This window comes from Podarcis tiliguerta, assembly GCF_965153285.1.
Source record: "Podarcis tiliguerta genome assembly, chromosome: 9".
NCBI classification, from domain to species: domain Eukaryota; kingdom Metazoa; phylum Chordata; class Lepidosauria; order Squamata; family Lacertidae; genus Podarcis; species Podarcis tiliguerta.
Window position 1 is genome coordinate 2,958,623 of NC_139542.1, and position 19,957 is coordinate 2,978,579.

The following is a 19,957-nucleotide window of genomic DNA, read 5'->3' on the forward strand; positions in this document are numbered from 1 at the left end:
GCACAGGGACAAGGTGAATGATCAGCCTGGCTCACAGACTGATGCACCCGATGAGAACCCTGCGGCCCAGGGTAGGGCTGAGGAATGGGGCCCCAACACTGCACCACCAGACAGCGCAGAGTCAATTACATCAGTGACACCCACGACACCAGCTGCAGCTTCATTGGCATCCCCAAGAACCCAAGGCAATGAGCTTCACCACTCCCAGAGGGTGAGGCACTGCCCTCACCACTTTGATGACTATGTGTGTTGACGGGGATACAGTTTTGTGCCTAAGAGGGAGGGGTGTTATGTATTCAGTGGTCTGTGTTTGCCTGAGCTTGAGTCTGGACTAAGGATTATGAGCCGCTGGGTTCTGATTAGATACATGATATCCAATCACAGGACATTTCAGGATTTGGGCTATTGCCATTGGCCCTTAAACTCTCAGTTATGATTCTCAGCTTGGGAGTTTAGGCAGACAAGCACAATGAGAGTGGGAGTGATCCAGGACTTCAGAAATGTCTGTAAGCATTTGCTTTGCCCCTGTTGTCCAGTTCTGTTAGTTCAATAAAAGGTTCTTGCTGTTATCACTGGGTGTTGCTTGGTGGGAACCCACCTAAAATTCATTACCTATTTAGGAAGTGTTTCCAGTGAAGGAGAGCCCACCTTAGAGACCTGTGCAGATAAATGGAAGACCCTATCCTGACCTAGCTTTGGCGGTCTGAGTACTTGCTGTGGCAACAGATCAGGCCCGTGGGTAGAGAGAGGGTTGCTATTGTCCACAGGTATTCTAACCCACATGCCAATGAGCCAATTCACTATGTGAGGGGGCTTGAGGGCTCCTTTCTGATGATGGGCTTGTGAAACAAAGAGAAATTTTGCTGTTGCACCAACCACCCCACTGCCCAGCAGTCTCTCTGAACAAGTTGGTGGAAGTTGCCTCGGGAGTGCTATTCAAGAATCTCTCTCCCATGGGTGAATATAATAAAGGACAGGTCTTTTAGCTGACCTGTTCTGATTGTCTCTTCTATAGCAAAGAATGGCAGTCTTTTCTTTCCTCACCATAGAAGCTAAATCAATTCAGCAGATCGGGAGAGTTGAACTGGATTTCTCTGATGTTTCCCTAGGGTGGCCAAGTGCAAAGAAGGGCACCACTCTGCTCTGGTAGTAAGAGTTTTCACACCTTTCAGCTGGTGCAGACTCAGGGCAGGTTCCCACTGCGCTACAATTCTTCAGCATCATAGGGTAGCTTACCAATTTCCTTTTGCAGTCGATCATTTCTTTTGGCAAGATACCGCACTTCCTCTGATAAGTTTTGAGCTGCAGCGAGTATTTGGAAGTCTAAAGGTTTGAAACAGTTTAAGGCAGGAGTATCTGAAATAACAATCTGCAAATATTAAGAAACCATTTTCAAACATTTTGGAACACTCTAGCCTGAATCAAGAAGCAGAGCTCCAGGATGGGGTTCTTATGAATATGAGGGCAGACTTGATTCTCTGTGGCTGAGATCACCAATGAAAAGCCTCAGGAGACCCCTGCAGCTGGATTACATCAAAGACCCATGCAATCCACTATCCTATTCTCATATTGAAACTGGCTCATGAAGTATCTCTAATCTTCCCCTCCTTTGTCCTCCTTTTCTGCTGGGAATCACAGGGTCACAAAACAATTCCAAAACTCTGGGCTGGAGCCGCCCAGGGTGGCTGGGGAGACTCAGCCAGATGAGTGGGGTATAAATAATAAATTATTATTATTATTATTATTATTATTATTATTATTATTATTATTCCTGCCTCGAGTCCCACAGTAAAGCCAAATATACAAAGATTACTTTACGGTTTTCAATTATGCTTTCTGAAATCTAAGAAAATACAGGCACCCTAACTCTTTTTTTGATGAATATTGAGTTGCATTCCACAGAGAACTAAGCAGGACGTTACGTCACTGCAAGGATTTCTCCTTTTGCAATGCAATCTTCAGTCCCTTTCCCTCTCTTTGTATCTGTTCTGAAGTTTCCCCCACTTGGAGAGCAGCTTTGGTGATGGCATGCAGGGAGAAGTGGGGGCAAAGTTCCCTTGTGCCAGTGCTAAAATCTAGCACTAGCACAAACATTGTGAATTAACAGTGTGATGGGGAAGGACAGCATTTCTAGTGGGGAGATGTGAGAATCACAACCACCTGCTTTTCTTCCTGCTGAGCAATGAAACCGTGATAAACTCTATTGGGTGATGAGTTTCATTGAATATGTGTTTTGCTCACACAATATGAATCCCAAAGTGAACTAAAGGAATTGAAGTTTGTTTGAACTAAACACGTTCTAGCAAAAGTGAGGATTTGTAAATAAAATGCTTACCATCCTTGTCCTTATAGTTTGAATCAATCCCAACAACAATGTTTCGAATCATGTTCATTGCCATTTCAATCTCCACTCTTTTTTTCATTTCCTTCTGATCTAAGGAGGAGGTAGGTAGAAAAGAAATGAAGAAATTCTGTTCTAGCTTACTAGTCTGGTGACCTGGGGGAGGGGGATACTTGGTGTCAAACTGCTTTTAACATTGAATTTTAAATACTGACTTGTAACATGTTCCAGGACCTTAGGGAGAAGGCTGAATAAAAAATCAAATCAACAAAAACATAAATCCGAGTTCTATTAATATTTTCTGCTCACAGCCCTTATATTGGTGTTTCCTATGCCTTGATTGTGGCTGCCCTGCTGGTCTGAAGTCCTGTTTCCATTTGGCCTGTTGCTTCTGTCATCAGATGGTTGGCCTTCCTTTGAAAGCTTTAGATTTTTGGTTGTCTAGATACATCTGTCCTCTTTGTCCTAGAGACTTGCCTTTGCCAAGCTGCCTCATGCCCTGCCGTATGCTCAAAATATGCAAATTCTTAGATAATTTGGTTCACGCCACCCCACGCTTTGCTTACTTGGAGTGCCCTTTAAAAATGAATTCGCTTGGCAAATAGGTCATGTGTTTATTTATCCAGTGTATTTTTCTGGAGAAAGAGGTGGCAAACTCACCTTGAATTCCTCGCTTGTTCTCTTAAAATGGCAACGGCGCCCACCTGAGAGGGGCCAGAACAGAATCCTGATGAATTCCGGCTGAAAAAGGCCCTTCATATATCTTGATATTTAGGTAGGCTCTGGACCCACCCACTTTGGCCATGGCCTTATCCTCTGCAGCCTGTTTTCCCCAAGCACTTTCCTTCAAGGGACTGGAGCCTTAGAAGAGGGCAGGGTGGTGAGGACCAGGAATTGGGGCTCTCCCCCAGCAAATGAGGATTAGTTGGGAAAGGAGGAGAGAATGGCAACTGGGAAAGGGAATTGCCCAGGGTGTCCCGGGGACTCGTGCAAGCCTGTGTTTCTGTTCCAAGTGCTGGAACTCACTTATTCAGGGAGAACAAAACAGTGTCATTGCTCTCACTGGGTGACAGCTGTAACTCATCCCCTGATATCAAAGAGAGATAAAAGGGGTAAATGGAAGGTGGATCCTGCCATCTCTTTTTGGAAATGCTGTTTGAATTGAAGGAAAGCCCGTGATATTAATTGCAAAGTATGCTAATTATGTACTTACATAGAAGGAATATCAGCAGTGTCATGGCAGTGAGGATGAAAATCTCAAGTACGACAAATCTTTCACCCGTTGGAGATGTGATGAAAGCAACGATGCTCTGAAAACCAGATGCTAGAAGAAAGAAAATTCTGATTTAGCCATCAGTAACTAACATACCATTCCCAGCCCAGGAAAAGGGGTTCCATATGCTGTGGCAGCCATCAGCCAGAGACTGTCCATTGTTCAGCGGGTGGGCCCTTGGGAGGATAAGCAGGTGGAGGAAGCAAAGCGAGATGCCTTGCTGCTTGAGGGAACTTTTCTGACCAATGTCTGGATCAGAAGACAGTAGCCTTCGATACTAAAGGACTTTCTGCTCCCCAAACAAATAATAATAATAATAATAATAATTTATTATTTATACCCCGCCCATCTGGCTGGGTTTCCCCAGCCACTCTGGGCGGCTTCCAAAAGAATATTAAAATACTGTGATACATCAAACATTAAAAGCTTCCCTAAACAGGGCTGCCTTCAGATGTCTTCTAAAAGTCTGGTAGTTGTTGTTCTCTTTGACATCTGGTGGGAGGGCGTTCCACAGGGAGGGCGCCACTACCGAGAAAGCCCTCTGCCTGGTTCCCTGTAACTTGGCTTCTCGCAGTGAGGGAACCGCCAGAAGGCTCTCGGTGTTGGACCTCAGTGTCCGGGTAGAGCGATGGGGGTGGAGACGCTCCTTCAGGTATACTGGACCGAGGCCGTTTAGGGCTTTAAAGGTCAGCACCAACACTTTGAATTGTGCTCGGAAACGTACTGGGAGCCAATGTAGGTCTTTCAAGACCGGTGTTATATGGTCTCGGCGGCTGCTCCCAGTCACCAGTCTGGCCGCTGCATTCTGGATTAGCTGTAGTTTCCGGGTCACCTTCAAAGGTAGCCCCACGTAGAGCGCATTGCAGTAGTCCAAGCGGGAGATAACCAGAGCATGCACCACTCTGGCAAGGCAGTCCGCGGGCAGATAGGGTCTCAGCCTACGTACCAGATGGAGCTGGTACACAGCTGCCCTGGACACGGATTTAACCTGTGCCTCCATGGACAGCTGTGAGTCCAAAATGACTCCCAGGCTGCGCACCTGGTCCTTCAGGGGCACAGTTACCCCATTCAGGACCAGGGAATCCTCCACACCTGCCCGCCTCCTGTCCCCCAGAAACAGTACTTCTGTCTTGTCAGGATTCAATCTCAATCTGTTTGCCGCCATCCATCCTCCAACCGCCTCCAGACACTCACACAGGACCGTCACCGCCTTCACTGGTTCTGATTTGAAAGAGAGGTAGAGCTGGGTATCATCTGCATACTGATGAACACCCAGCCCAAACCTCCTGATGATCTCTCCCAGCGGCTGCATATAGATGTTAAAAAGCATGGGGGAGAGGACAGAACCCTGAGGCACCCCACAAGTGAGAGCCCAGGGGTCTGAACACTCATCCCCCACCACAACTTTCTGAACACGGCCCAGGAGGAAGGAGCGGAACCACTGTATGACAGTACCCCCAGCTCCCAGCCCCTCAAGACGGTCCAGAAGGATGTTATGGTCGATGGTATCAAACGCCGCTGAGAGATCCAGCAGAACTAGGAAACAGCTCTCACCCTTGTCCCTAGCCTGCCGGAGATCATCAACCAGTGCGACCAAGGCAGTTTCAGTCCCGTGATGAGGCCTGAATCCCGACTGGAAGGGATCCAAATGGTCCGCTTCTTCCAGGCGTGCCTGGAGTTGTTCAGCCACCACTCGCTCAATCACCTTGCCCAAGAATGGAAGATTTGAGACTGGGCGATAGTTGGCCATCGTGCCCGCATCTAAAGATGGTTTTTTAAGAAGCGGTTTAATAACCGCCTCTTTCAGCGGGTCTGGGAAGACTCCCTCACGGAGGGAAGCATTCACTACCCCACGAAGCCCATCGCCCAGCCCTTCCCAGCTAGCTTTTATAAGCCAGGATGGGCAAGGATCCAGGAGACAGGTGGTTGGTTTCACTCGTCCAAGCAGCCTGTCCACATCCTCGGAGGTAACAGATTGGAATTGATCCCACGCAATTTGACTAGACAGGACTCTAGCACTCTCCCGCCCCGGCCCTGCTCCCACGGTGGCATCGACCTCTTCCCGAATCTGAGCGACTTTATCTGCAAAAAACTTTGCAAAATCATTGCAGGAGATCATGTGGCCCGTACTGGGCCCCGATGTAGCAGGTGGTTCCACTAGATTGCGGACCACCTGAAAAAGTCTCCTGCTGCTGTTTTCTGCAGATGCAATAGAGGCGGTGAAGAAAGTCTTCTTCGCCGTCGCTACTGCCACTTGGTAGGCTCGACATTGAGCTCTAACCTGTGTCCGGTCAGCTTCAGAATGGGTCCTCCGCCACCGGCGCTCTAGCCGTCTCAACGATTGTTTCATTGCCCTCAGATCCGTGGAAAACCACGGGGCTGTCCGGGCTCCATGCAATCGGAGAGGGCGCTTCGGAGCCAAACAGTCAATAGCCCTGGTTAACTCCACATTCCAGCGGGCCACCAGGGAATCAGCTGAAAGGCCATCAACATGGGATAAAGCATCCCCTCTGCGCACATAATGCCACATACAGAAGCTGGGCTGGACTGGCCATTGGCTCTTATTTGGATGCTGCTGATGGGGGAGCAGACTAACTGAGAAGGTGCAGTGCAGCTTGTGTGGTCTACATATCTCTACCCACCTCAGCACCTGTTACCTAAGGCAACTGCCTCATTCTGCCTAATGGTGGAGACATTCCTAGCTGCACACAGCCTGCAGCAAAGAGTGGGCTGAATCCTGGGGTTTCTGTGGCGCTTCGTGGATCTGTGGCACCCAAAGAGCTGTGTGGGCTTTTCTCTGCACTCCTCCCTAGCACAACCTGACTGGTTCCACTCCCTGCCTGTCTCTCCATCAACTTCCCTTTCCCATGCATTCCTCTACTTTATCAGAAACCTCATTCCATATGACTGTGCTGTATACAGACCACCAGTTTCATCTGCTGCTGGTGCTGGTGTTGTTGCTGTTGCTGAATCCTTTCTGGATGCTTCATTATTTATGGACTCTGCACCCTTTTCGGGTGTTGGCATCTCCACCTTTTCAGTTTTGTCTGTGAAACAACAAGCCATTATAACATGGAGGATAAGAGCATGAACACATTGGTTGGAGTATAAGTCTCTGAAAGTTCACAGAATTCACTTTTGCTGTCCTGCACTTAATCTCCCTATTACAAGAACATAATCAAAGTAGATACACATGTAGAAATGCAAATGTTTGCATTATTATAAAAGATGCAGGAGGAAATGACTAACAATAGGACCCACAAAGGGGAGGGGGGAAGTCCAGGAAATTCTCTGGAATCTTGTTTTTTATATTGTATATTGATATGTGACTGTAAATTTTTAATTTGCAAAACCAAATAAATAAATTTTTAAAAACCCCAAAAAGACATTGGAGACCACAAGTTGGACCTGGAAAAGAAGCAGATGGAAGCCGTGCATTTCTTGTGCATTCCACTACTTTATGAGAAACATCATCCCATATGAATGCGCTGTATACACACCATCAGTTATAGTTGCAGGTTGTTCTGCCTCCGCTGGGGCTTCTGCTGGTGCTGCAGGCTTTGTGGTTTTTTTGGGCTTTGTGGGCTTTGCAGGCTTTGCGGGTGCTGGCTCCTCCATCCTCTCAGTTTTGTCTGTGAAGCAACAATCTAGAATCAGATAAAAACAAATGGAGAATAAGACTAAGAGCACATTAGGTAGAAAGCAGCCTCTATCAGTATTAGACAATCCTTTCCCATGAAGACATTGTTGAGTCCAATATAATTGAATCGTCTCTCTCTTTTCCTTTTGCTGGATCAATCTCAGTTTTAAACCAAGAGAATGTTCCATATGGATTCCAAGGCATTTAATTTTTTTTTTTTAGTAATGTAGCACATTCTCATTTTGCATCCTGTTCCTCTCTAAACTCCTTGACATCTAGTTTACAGGATTCCAGTAAGATGTCCACCATTTAATAGATAGTGTGGGATCTATTAGGGAAGTTTTTAATGTGTGGTGTTTTATTTTGTTTATTTTGTTTTTAATATGCTGGCAGCCGCCCAGAAAGTTGCTGGGGAAACCCAGCCAGATGGGCGGGGTATAAATAGTAAATTGTTATCATTATCATTTGAGGTCTTCAGATGTTCCTGGGTGCCAATTCCCTCCATCACAGGCATCATGGTCAATGGTTGGGGATGACAGAAGTTGTACACCAATAACATGCTCCCCATCCTTGATGGAAGGTGTATGCATTTAATTATATAACTACCTCCTGATCATCAGAAAAGATAGAGTACTAGATCTGGTCTCAGTTGGATGCATGTAAATCCAATTGAATTTAGCAAGACTTTGGAGACCATGAGATGGACCTGGAAAAGAAGCAGAGGGGAACCTGTTACCCAGGCTCCCCAAGTGTGCCATTTTGTTTTCTTTTTGTGAAACCCAGCCTGACATCTGATGCTATGGCTTAAAGAAAGAAAGAGGGCTGTTGTCTAATCCCATTTCAAAGCCATCTGAGCTAGCAGTCCTTGAAATGCTAGTAAATGGGTTTTTCCAAAGAACTTTATTTTCTGGATCATGATCTGGATCTGGATTGACAAACTGGGCCCATGAATCAGAGCAGGGCACCTGTATTGTCAGGGAATAAAACAGAATGTGGTGCTCCTGGTTTGCAATGTAGCTGGAGCTTTAATATAAGGAACCTGGCTGTTTGAGAAGAAGTGAAAGGAACTTCATGGCTTGGCCAGCTATCAAACATTTGACTACATAGGGGAAGGAAGAAGGAAGCAGTTGTCTGGGAAAAAGGGAAGTAACCTTATTTTGACCGAACCACAGAGATAAAAAATGCAAATGAAGGCTCTCATGCCCACGTGTGTTGACTCCCAGGCCAGATCAAAGGATGGGAATGGATTTACATCATGAATTACATCTGTTGCCAGCTTGGCATGAGACCTTCACTATGGACTATATAAGGGCCAGCAGCTGAAGGGGACAGGGAGATCTTGATACACTGTTCTATACTCCATGCCAGAATGTGAAGAGAATGACCACCTGCCAGCCTGAAGTGTCCCAGATAAACCTTCCAAATCTTCATTGGCTGGGGAGACATGAAGAACTGAACCTATGCTATCTGTATTATCATTATTGTTGCCTAAGATCTTTTGCTTATTGGTTATATTGCTAGCTTTGTAGTTTATTCCAGTTGCTGTTGGCTTTATATTAGACTCTCTTCTACATTGCTGATCAATTTCTTTGCTAATGTTTACCAATTAACTGACGTTTCCCTACCTAAGAGTCTCCGTCCAGTGGAATGCAAAAAACCTCTTGCTTGCCTGGTGGTTGCTATTGGCCAAACAGCCTGTAATACAGTAATACAACTGGTAATACAGCACCTGTACACAGTCCTAGAATGTTCCACCACTCAGTTTCATTGGATGACCCTGAGGCCTAGTATTTAAAAGAGAAAAACCATCTGTAGTTTATAAACACTCCCTATCATTTTCCCTCTTGGTGACCTTTCGGCCCTGCAAAAATCAAAGCTTGTAAGGAAAGTGTTCCACCCCTCAGACCTCTTTCTGTTTGGATACCTTGGTGTTGTCATGAAACAATCTTTTCTCTAATTTCTTCTTAAGGTTGTTTCATCCTCCCACTGGCTAAGAACCACCTCCCTTGTGATGTCAGACATTCCAGAACTCCTCCCCTTTAGGCTATACCATTTCCTGATTGGCTGCTCGTTATATCCAATCAGCATTCCACATAAAGCATAAACCCAGGCAAATGTTGCTTTCAGAGTTGATATCCTACTTATTTTTTTTCAAAAGTTATTAGTTTTATTTTTTATTTAGGCTGGGTACATACTTTACCTTCAAAGCATATTCCCCAGAAGAATCCTTACTCCTCATAAACTCTGATAGTAATATTGGAAAGCTTTCTGTCTCAACACTTGTACCAGGAAATATGGCAAAGTACATTAGTGTAAATCTTCATTTGCAAATGAAGATTTCCCCCATCGTCCAGCCTGGACACTGAGGTCCAGCACCGAAGGTCTTCTGGCTGCTCCTTCACTGTAAGTGAGGTTACAGCAAACCAGGCAGAAGGCCTTCATGAGAGTAGCACCTTCCCTGGGGAACTGCCTCCCATCAGATGTCTATGAGATTAAGAACTACAAAAGAAGACATCCTGTATCAGGAAGTTTTTAACACTTGACTTTTATTATATTTTTATATTCTGCTGGAAGCCACCCAGAGTTGCGGGGGAATCCTAGCCAGATGGGTGGGGTATAATTGTCGGCATTTCCACCCGGCCAAGCTGATAAGGCCTCATCTTCCTCTGAGCCGAGCCTATGAAATCGCCTCCAATGAATAATTAACGACCTCGAGCCTCTGATAAGGCTCCAATGCACACAAACTGGGGTCATGATGGCAGGGCAAAAAATGGGACCTGGCTGCTCTTCTTCTCCTCTCCTCCCATAGGCATTTTTTTTTAAGCCTCCCATTGATATGATTGTAGAATCGGTGTGTTGGAAGAAGGGAAATTTTTTTGGATCAAGAAGATCCCAAGTCTCAGTGATAGATATATAGATAGATAGATATAGATGATATAGATAGATAGAGATAGAGATATAGCTTGTTCTATCCCACCACCCCCTGACCTGTTCCTTTATATCCCTTTTACCTCAAAGCAAGGACAGCGGCTAAAGTTCCTGCAGATGCAACAAGGAGTTCATGGAGAGGAAAGTCCACAAAAACCTATGGCTGTTGGATAACCTCACAAGGACCATAAAATTAGGCACTTGGCTGGGCACTGTGAGAACAGAATGCTGAACTAGATAAGCCTTCGGCTTGATCCAGCAGGGTTCTAATGACCTTCAAAATACTCTGCCAGGTCAGGCAAAGAACAGGGTCTGTTGTGTAGACAAGTGTACTGTGTTGTTGAAGGCAAACTCGGCGAGTGCCAACTTCTCCACCCAGTCATCTTGCTGTTAATTCATATAGCAGCGTAGGTACTGTTGTAAGGTGGCATTCATTCTCTCTGACTCTCTGTTTGTCTGTGCGTGCCTAGCCGATGAAAGACATACTTCTACCTTCAGTAGTTGCATCAGTTTCCTCCAGAACTGGGAGGTAAATTGCGTCCCCCTATCGGATATGATCCTTCGCGGCAACCCATGCAGCTCGTACACATGCTCTACAAAGAGTTGCACCGTCCCCTGCATCAGAGGCAGTTTCCTGCAGGGCATGAAGTGCCCCATCTTAGAGAACACTACCCATATGACTGTCTGTTTCCTTGACTCTGGTAGGTCGGTGATAAAGTCCATCGATATTGCTTCCCATGGCCCTTGGGAGGGTGGGAGGTGGTTGAAGCAACCCTGCTGGTGATTCCCGGGGCCTCTTGATTCACTGGCAAACTTCTCACGCCTTGACATATTTCTTGACTTCTTCCTGCATTCTTGGCCACCAGAATTCCTGACATATGTTAAATAAAGTCAAAATAAAATATTCTATGCAAGTTTTCTTAGGAATATAATCCTTTGGTATTTAGTCATAAGCAATCATAAGCAGGAAAGCAAGAAAAAAGACATCTTCTTACAATTGTAGAATATTCCCATGCAGAGTAAAATCATCTGCGGTTGGGATGGAGTTCTGTTTCAACCTCACATCAGATCGGCAGATCAATCCAAATGAGTTCAAAGAATTTCTTCAGCTTTGCAGTTTTTTTGGAAAAGTAAACACTGTCAGCTGGAACTTTAGGCTTTTCTTTGCTGGGTTGAGTTGGCGACTCAATCTTGCCACCGCCCCCCCCCCCCGCTCCTTTCAAAGCAACTCAGGAGAGAGAGAGAGAGCGCTCATGTTTCAGAGCCTAAAGAGATCCCTTTAGGTTTTATAGGGGTGCTTATAGCCTTAGTACTTCCCCTACCCCCTCGCGAAGACCGAGCCTGTTGGAACAATCAGGCTTGCACTCCAACTGCCATTCCTATGGCACCCAGAAGTCCAGACCCATGGTTTCAAATTACAAGAAAGGAGATTCCAACTAAACATCTTTATGACACTAAGAGCAGTTCAACAGTGGAACAGTCTCCCTCAGGAGGTTGTGGACTCCTTTAATGGAGCTTTTAAAGCAGATATTAGATTGCAATCTGTCATGGAGGCTTCAGTTTGAGATTTCTGCATTGCAGAGGATTGGACTAGATGACCCTCTGAGTCCCATCCAACTCTACAATCCTATGATTCAGTGATTCTAACCCTCAAGCACGTGGTAAAGCCACATGACAGGATGGAATCCACTCAGAAGTTCTGAAAGCCGGCTTCAGTTCTTCCCTCATGAAACACCCCCACGACTTTCTCTTTCAGAGTTAGGAACAAGGATACATGGCACAAGTATCATATATACCACCAAGGTGCTATCCTTTTGTCAATAAATGATTAAAATATCAGTTCTCCTTGGTTGAATATGCAGGACAGATTGAATCAACCACAACCACTTCCAGCCATCAGTCATGCAAGATGTGGCAGGAGAGGTCCCCGGCTAGAGTCGAGGGGTGCTAGTCCACAACACAGACCAAGCTATTCACACCTTGTAAAGCTGTGATTCTGAACAGCAGAATCTAATTGGTTACTTAACTCAGTTGATGGACACTTTGCATAGGAGCCAACTCCTAGGGGTAGAGGACCCAATAAAATATTTAAGGGGGCCACCTCCCCCAAGTTCATGGACATTGCCATTCAAATGGTGTGAGTGCACTGTCTTGTGATCGATTATGCAGGGTGGAGCTTCCTTGCTCCATCCCCAATATTTTATTCAAGTTGGCACCCCTGCTACCATGAATGCCATGAAAGCACCAGCACATGCTGCTAGTGCTGTGCCCACACGTGTGTGGGCCCCAGTCTTGCCCCCTGCCAAGTTCTGAAGAAATCGAGAGCAGTTCACTGTGTTTGTTGCCCAATGTTAACTCTACATGAGAACAAGGGCATCAGAATTTCCCAGTGATGAAGCCGAAGTTGTATTTGTGATTAGTCTGCTAGAATGAGACACCAGGCGTTGGGTGGCCCCCATGCTCATTGCCTGGCATGCAGGGTTGTCCTTATGTGCCTTGTAAGGTAGTGGTGATGGAGATCAGAAGGGGCAATGGGGCATCAAACACACAGAGTAAGGAGACAGATATTGGTATGCATTGCAAATAAATACATTAAACAGAAAACAGAATATGATTGGACCCTTCCGTTCTCTATTTTTGTAGCCATCTACATCTGAGCTTTCGGAAGAAGGTCTTTTCAAGATGATTGTGAGGGCTGATGCCAGAGAGTCCCATAACCTAGATGGCAGAGTGTGGATTGTGCATTAAACCTGTGGGGTGGGGTGATCTCTTGGTTTTGCTTTTATGAAGACATCATGGGATCCAATTTCACTCATCTTAAGGTGTCTTCTTAGAGCCAAACATCATCAGGCACCTTCTTACAAATATATGGTATTTGTAGATGACATTCTAATGCTATCCAGCAATGTTTGTAGCAATCAAAGGTAACTGCAGCGCAGTCGTGGTGCCTTTCAATATTTGGCTCGTAGAAATTCCAGTACCTGAAAAGAAAAGAAAGAGCAGCACTGATCATCAAGATTGGAGGTCTGTTTCCTCACCTGCTCCCCATGCCTTCTACCATTAAAAATATGTTTAGTTATTTCTGTCTTAACATCCATCCCGTTTATCGTCACTTCTGATAAGGCCTTACATTCGCCAGTGTCCATTTTATATTCAATCAAGTTGAACTACACAGCACACAAAAAATGTTGTAAATGTATTGTATAACTCATTTTTAGGTCTCCATGAATCTACTGATACTAGTAACAATGGTGAAATGGGTCCTTTTTACTTCCATGAGATGTTTGGGTTGCATCCAGAGGCAGAAAAAGTTGAGTGAGGTGGGTGCAGCTTGCCCTGTGTGCCATCCCTGAGGGGGGGTGTGGCATTGCTGTGTTGCCCCAACACTCGTCACAGGCTGCACCTGCAAGGAGGCTCATGGCAGCCGGTGCCCCCCTGAGACATGCGCCCAATCCCCTGGGACACTCGCCCCGCCCCCAGGTACACAGCGCTCCAGATGCCGGAGCACCTAGCTCCACCTCTGCTTGGATCTGACCTTTGATCAATTCTAAGTTCACATACAGCAGTGGTTCCCAATTAGTGGTCCACAAACCACCCATTCCATTATACCATTCACATAACAAAAACTGCCACAGAGATATCGAAATCTTCAATGGAGGATGGTTTGGCTTTTGAAAAACAAGGGGTCTGCAGTACTTAGCTAACTGGGAACAACTGGCATACAGGGTTTAAGTTCCCAGCTAGTATTATACAACCCCGCTGCCCGTTTGTAAAGTTTACTCAATACCTTTGCCCAAAAGGATTAGTGGTTGGTATTGGGTGCATCAACGGAGATGAATGTCATTGGATTTTGTTGCAGGAGACCTTGCAAAATTGAAAGCAGCCCTCTGTTAATGCAGTCTTGGTAATAAATGCCAGTCCAGTTCTCTGTTCTCCTACCAAGCTGTGGATGAGTGAGATCTTACTCTGACCTTGTACATCCATCAACACAAGCTGAAAAGAGTTGTTAGATACTTAAAGGGAACCATGAACTGTCTTAAACTGCCAGCTGACAGCAAAAACTATTAGGAATCTGTCAAGGATTCTTCAGTTGTGATTCCTGTTTTGCAGGAGGTTGGACTAGATGACCCTTGGGTGTCTCGCCCAACTCTAAATTTCTATGTGTCTATGATTCTATCCAAGAGAGTGACATGAACTATCCTCTCTTACACACTTACTTCATCTGCTACTATTATTTTAGGTTAGAGATTGCTGGTCATTCAGATTGCTTAGCAGATAACTGTAGAAATACCTTCCTAAAGAGTGTTGCTCAGCTTTAGGTCCCTGCAATTCCTTTTGAAGCTGAGCTAATCACCATAAACCATTTAAAAGGATGCCTTCATCCTCTTCCAAATCACCACATTCACTAGGTTAGAGAAGCCTTTCTGCCTCTCCAGTCTAGTGAGAAGCAGCAGTCACTCACCGGGACAATGATGTGGAGGGCTATATATGTAGATCTTTGGTAGTAGAGAAAATTGCATGGCAAAATATATTTGGAGAGGGAAAGTATCAATTATGTAAACAGAATCTGCAAGTTTTTGTAATTAATGCCATTAACCTATGTTACTTCAAAAACTTACTCGGCTTCAGGTAGCCTCCCTGACACCCACGTCCAGTTCCCTTCCTTGTCTTTAAAGAGTCCAATCCAAAAAAACTTTCTACGATCTTTTACTTGCTGGTCTATAAAAAACTACGGTAGGGGTGCAGAGAAAGAAAAAACAGAAAATCTTCAGTAGGAATGAGGAGCAAGGCACTTCTCTCAAAGCCTTTCTTGACAATGTCCCTTTCTCGGGGAGACAATAGCCCTTTACAGACATTCAATTGGCATAAAACCAACACATTTCAAAAGGAGGAGGTGTCACCATTGAAGACCCAATCCACATTGTTTTGGGAAGCAGTGATCAAAATAATACATCCTATTCCATGTATGGTTGCATCAAGCACCAAGAACAATTGTGTGCTGAGGATATGATATTGTCCCCCTGATCCAAATTATGATAATGGTGGGTAATGATCTTTGGAATCAAGGAAGAATCCCAATTAGGAAATATTGCAATGAAGGGTAACTTCACCTGCCCTCACCGAGACTGTTTACATATGTGTTCCAGTCACAGAGTTAAAATTCCCAGATACTATAAATGACTGTGCCATAGAACAGTTCATCTTGGAACCATCTATTGGGACAGTGACCTGTGTAGCAAATATTCCAATTTCTGTATCTATGCTTGTTTGTTGGTTCCAGAGACACTGCAATCAATCTGGTTGTGGTATGGTTGATGGGGTCTCACCCATGTCTGTGCCCTGCAGCACCCCAGTAGCTCCTCTGCCCGGGCTAAGGGGCTGGGAGAAGGATATACCTTGCAAGCTCCTATGATACTCTCATGCCAAAGGGTTAGGGTGGTGAGGGAAACCTTTTTTCTAAGCACTCAATCCATCTCAAAGAGCAGAGGAAGAATCTACAGGAAATCCAAGGGATAGATTCCCCTCAAGTATCTACTCCTCCTCCTCCAAGACCTCCTTCATGACTGCCAGTTTCAGGCTATTCAAGTTCAGCGGCTTTAACACACCTCATTGAGTCCCAGATGGTAGCAGCTGCTCCCTGCCCCACCCACCCCTTGGCTTGACTGATGGAGTTCCTGTCTTGGCTGCATACATGTGGATAGGACCTTCTAAAATGGATAGTGATGATAAGAACCCTTTGACTCAAGGAGATACTCGGCTTTGATGCTCACCTGTTCTTCTTCTGAATCTGCAGAAACAAGCTTGGCACCTTCCCTCTCACACTTGTCTTTGGAATCCACCCATGAGCGTAGCTCAGGAGAAAACAGATAGAACGAACTTGAAAATATAATCCAACCATCTTTCAAGTTTCTAGTAAGGATGTCTTTCAGTCAAGCCAGAGGAGGAAGAGAAAAAGAAAACAAGATAGGGAATTTAAGGGGAGCCACCTTGTACGTCTGTGCAGATTTCAATTATTTTTGTTAAGTTCATTTCTGTCACCACATGATAACATATATTCATCTAGGAAGCTCAGAAATCTTAAAACAAGAATAACATTAACTCTTCAACCCATGTTGATGGTGCAGTAAATACCAGGGTGGGCATAGCTGGAACAGGGAGTGCAGTCAAGAACCTCACCTACTTGTTTCCACATGGATACTTAGGGCAGAATCAGGGCAGACTTGAAGGTTGGGAAGGGGGAGTAGCTGTGGTTTATCAAAATTATCTTTCTCTCTCCAGGCCCTCTGTTGAGTTGTGGAGGGGGGGAGAGGAATCTAGAATGTAGGTTCCTGGCATTGGGCAGCTGGGACAGATGAGGGATTCTGCCTGAGCAGGACTTCAGAAATGTATATAAGCATTTGCTTTGCCCCTGTTGTCCAGTTCTGTTAGTTCAATAAAGGTTCTTGCTGTTATCACTGGGTGTTGCTTGGTGGGAACCCACCTAAAATTCATTACCTATTTAGGAAGTGTTTCCAGTGAAGGAGAGCCCGCCTTAGAGATCTGTACAAATAAATGGAGGACCCTATCCTGACCTAGCTTTGGCGGTCTGAGTACTTGCTGTGGCAACAGATCAGGCCCGTGGGTAGAGAGAGGGTTGCTATGGTCCACAGGTATTCTAACCCACATGCCAATGAGCCAATTCACTATGTGAGGGGGCTTGAGGACTTCTTTCTGATGATGGGCTTGTGAAACAAAGAGAGATTTTGCTGTTGCACCAACCACCCCACTGCCCAGCAGTCTCTCTGAACAAGTTGGTGGAAGTTGCCTCGGGAGTGCTATTCAAGAATCTCTCTCCCATGGGTGAGTATTCCCATGGGGAATATAATAAAGGACAGGTCTTTTAGCTGACCTGTTTTGATTGTCTCTTCTATAGCAAAGAATGGCAGTCTTTTCTTTCCTCACCATAGAAGCTAAATCAATTCAGCAGATCGGGAGAGTTGAACTGGATTTCTCTGATGTTTCCCTAGGGTGGCCGGGTGTAAAGGAGGGCACCACTCTGCTCTGGTAGTAAGAGTTTTCACACCTTTCAGCTGATGCAGACTCAGGGCAGGATCCCACTGTGCTACAATTCTTCAGCATCATAGGGTAGCTTACCAATTTCCTTTTGCAGTTGATCATTTCTTTTTTCAAGATACCGCACTTTCTCTGATAAGTTTTGAGCTGCAGCGAGTATTTGGAAGTCTAAAGGTTTGAAACAGTTTAAGGCAGGAGTATCTGAAATAACAATCTGCAAATATTAAGAAACCATTTACAAACATTTTAAAACAATCTAGCCTGAAAGAAGAAGCAGAGCTCCAGGATGGGGTTCTTATGAATATGAGGGCAGACTTGATTCTCCGTGGCTGAGATCACCAATGAAAAGCCTCAAAAGAATCCTGCAGCTGGATCAGACGAAACACCCATGCAATCCACTCTCCTAATCACAGCTCCTGAGGGCTCCAGTCCTGCCACTCACCTCCTGGCCTAGGGCAGGGTCTGATATGCTTTCTAAAGGATAGCTGCCTCTGCTACTGCTGGGCAGAGAGGACTCCATTTTGTTTTTTGTTTAAACTGCTGTTATTTTTTACCTATGTCATTTTAAACTGTGATATCAATGCTATATTCTTAGTTTTAGACTTTGATTTATGTGGAAATTGTTTCCCATTTGGTTGTGTATTTTTTATGTGGTTTATTTGTTTATGACTTTTTAAATTATGTAAATCTTGTTATGCTGTAAGCATTGAGCATTATGCTGCTTGAGAATTGTTTTTTAACTGTGGAAAGGCGGCATACAAATAAAAAATTATGATGAAGATGAATCATAGAATATAATCATAGAGTTGGAAGAGACCACAGGGGCCATCGAGTCCAACCCCCTGCCAAGCAGGAAACACCATCAGAGCACTCCTGACATATGGTTGTCAAGCCTCTGCTTAAAGACCTCCAAAGAAGGAGACTCCACCACACTCCTTGGCAGCAAATTCCACTGTCGAACAGCTCTTACTGTCAGTAATGATATTGAAAGTGGCTCATGAAGTATCTCTTATGTTCCCCTCCTTTGTCCTCCTTTTCTGCTGGGAATCACAAAGTCACAAACCAATTTCCCACTGAGTCACACAGTAAAGCCAAATATACAAAGAATACTTTGCAGTTTTCAATTATGCTTTGTGAGATACAAAAAATACAGGAACCCAAAGTTTTCCCCCACCCTGGAGTGCAGTTTTGGGGATGGCAGAAGAGAAGGGAGAAGTGGGGACAAAGTTCCCTTGTGCTAGTGCTAAAATCTTGCAGTAGCACAAACATTGTGAATTACAGTGTGGTGGGGGAGGACAGCATTTCTGGTGGGGGGGATGTGAGAATCACAACCATCTGCTTTTTTTCCTGCTGAGCAATGAGTTTCATTGAATATATGTATTGCTCACAAAATACGAATCCCAAATTGAACTACAGGAATTGCAGTCTCTATAAATTAACATGTTCTAGCAAAAGTGAGGATGTGGAAATAAAATGCTTACCATCCTTGTCCAGATAGAATGGTTCAATTCCAACAACAAAGTTTCGAATCATATCCATTGCCTCCTGAATCTCCTCTCTCTTTTTCATTTCCTTCTGATCTAAGAAGGAGGGAGGTAGGGAAAAAAATGAAGAAATTGTGTTCTAGCTTTCTAGTCTGATGAGCTAGGGGAGGGGATATTTGGTTCCAAACTGCTTTTAATACTTTTTATATTTTCTGCTCCCAGCCCTTCTATTGGTTTCCTATGCCTTGATTGTGGCTGCCCTGGTGCTCTGAAGTCCTTTTCCATTTGACCTGTTCCTTCTGTCATCAGATGGTTGGCCTTCCTTTGAGAGCTTTGGATTTTTGGTTGTCTAGATGCACCTGTCCTCTTTGTCCTACAGAGTGGGATTTGCCAAGCTGCCTCATGCCCTGCCGTATGCTCAAAATATGTAAATTCTTGGATCATTTGGTTTCCTCCCCCCTGAGCTTTGCTTACTTTGGAGTGCCCTTTAAAAATGGGAAAGGGAATTGCCCAGGGTGTCCCAGGGACTTGTGTTATCCTGTGCTTCTGTTCCAAATGCTGGAACTCACTTATTCAGGGAGAACAAAACAGTGTCATTGCTCTCACTGGGTGACAGCTGCAACTCACTCGGTGAAATCAAAGAGGGATGAAAGGGATAAATGGAAGGTGGATCCTGCCATCTCTTTTTGGAAATGCTATTGGCATTGAAGGAACACCCGTGACATTAGTTGCAAAGTATGCTAATTATATACTTACATAGAAGGAAAATCAGCAGTGTCATGGCAGTGAGGATGAAAATCTCAATTACAACAAATCTTTCACCCGTTGGAGATGTGATGAAAGCAACCAAATTCTGAAAACCAGATGCTTGAAGAAAGAAAACTCTGCTTTAGCCATCAGTAACCAACATACCATTCCCAGCCTAGGAAAAAGGGTTTCCATATGCTGTGGTAGCCATCAGCCAGAGACAGCCCATTGTTCAGGGGGTGGGCCCTTGGGAGGATAAGCAGGTGGAGGAAGCAAAGCGAGATGGCTTGCTGCTTGAGGGAACTTTTCTGACCAATGTCTGGATCAGAAGACAGTAGCCTTCGATACTAAATGACTTTATGCTCCCCAAACAAATGACAAGATGCTCCCTCTGTGCACATAATGCCACATACAGAAACTGGGCTTGACTGGCCATTGGTTCTTATTTTGATACTGCTGATGGGACAGCAGAGTAACTGAGGAGGTGCAGC

The 19,957-nt window shown here is 45.0% G+C and overlaps 2 protein-coding genes across 20 annotated transcripts in view; both read right to left on the reverse strand.

Annotated features, from left to right (window-relative positions):
* LOC310657650 (uncharacterized protein) overlaps positions 1-19,957 on the reverse strand; it is a 55,354-nt gene that overhangs the window by 12,088 nt on the left and 23,309 nt on the right. For 3 of the 14 annotated variants that reach the window (XM_083398636.1, XM_083398634.1, XM_083398635.1), the window contains exons 2-6: positions 7,115-7,261; positions 6,539-6,661; positions 3,555-3,665; positions 2,336-2,434; positions 1,237-1,356 (exon numbers count right to left, since the gene is read on the reverse strand). In XM_083398636.1, coding sequence (XP_083254762.1) covers positions 1,237-1,356; positions 2,336-2,434; positions 3,555-3,665; positions 6,539-6,661; positions 7,115-7,232 — 571 coding nt within the window. In that variant the 5' untranslated portion in view covers positions 7,233-7,261. Of the gene's footprint in view, positions 1-1,236; positions 1,370-2,335; positions 2,435-3,554; positions 3,666-6,538; positions 6,662-7,114; positions 7,262-7,860; positions 7,961-8,879; positions 9,288-19,957 lie in introns of those variants that run through there. The other 11 variants (XR_014501846.1, XM_083398629.1, XM_083398627.1 and 8 more) reach the window with 11 other exon arrangements.
* Positions 12,792-19,957, reverse strand: part of LOC310657660 (CD209 antigen-like protein C) — a 29,826-nt gene continuing 22,660 nt past the window's right edge. Inside the window, exons 3-8 of one of the 6 annotated variants that reach the window (XM_083398678.1) lie at positions 19,476-19,586; positions 18,717-18,815; positions 17,317-17,403; positions 15,954-16,105; positions 14,802-14,911; positions 12,792-13,163 (exon numbers count right to left, since the gene is read on the reverse strand). In XM_083398678.1, the coding sequence (XP_083254804.1) occupies positions 13,013-13,163; positions 14,802-14,911; positions 15,954-16,105; positions 17,317-17,403; positions 18,717-18,815; positions 19,476-19,586 (710 nt within the window). In that variant the 3' untranslated portion in view covers positions 12,792-13,012. Of the gene's footprint in view, positions 13,164-14,801; positions 14,912-15,953; positions 16,106-17,316; positions 17,437-18,716; positions 18,816-19,475; positions 19,587-19,957 lie in introns of all 6 variants that reach the window. The other 5 variants (XM_083398675.1, XM_083398680.1, XM_083398676.1 and 2 more) reach the window with 5 other exon arrangements.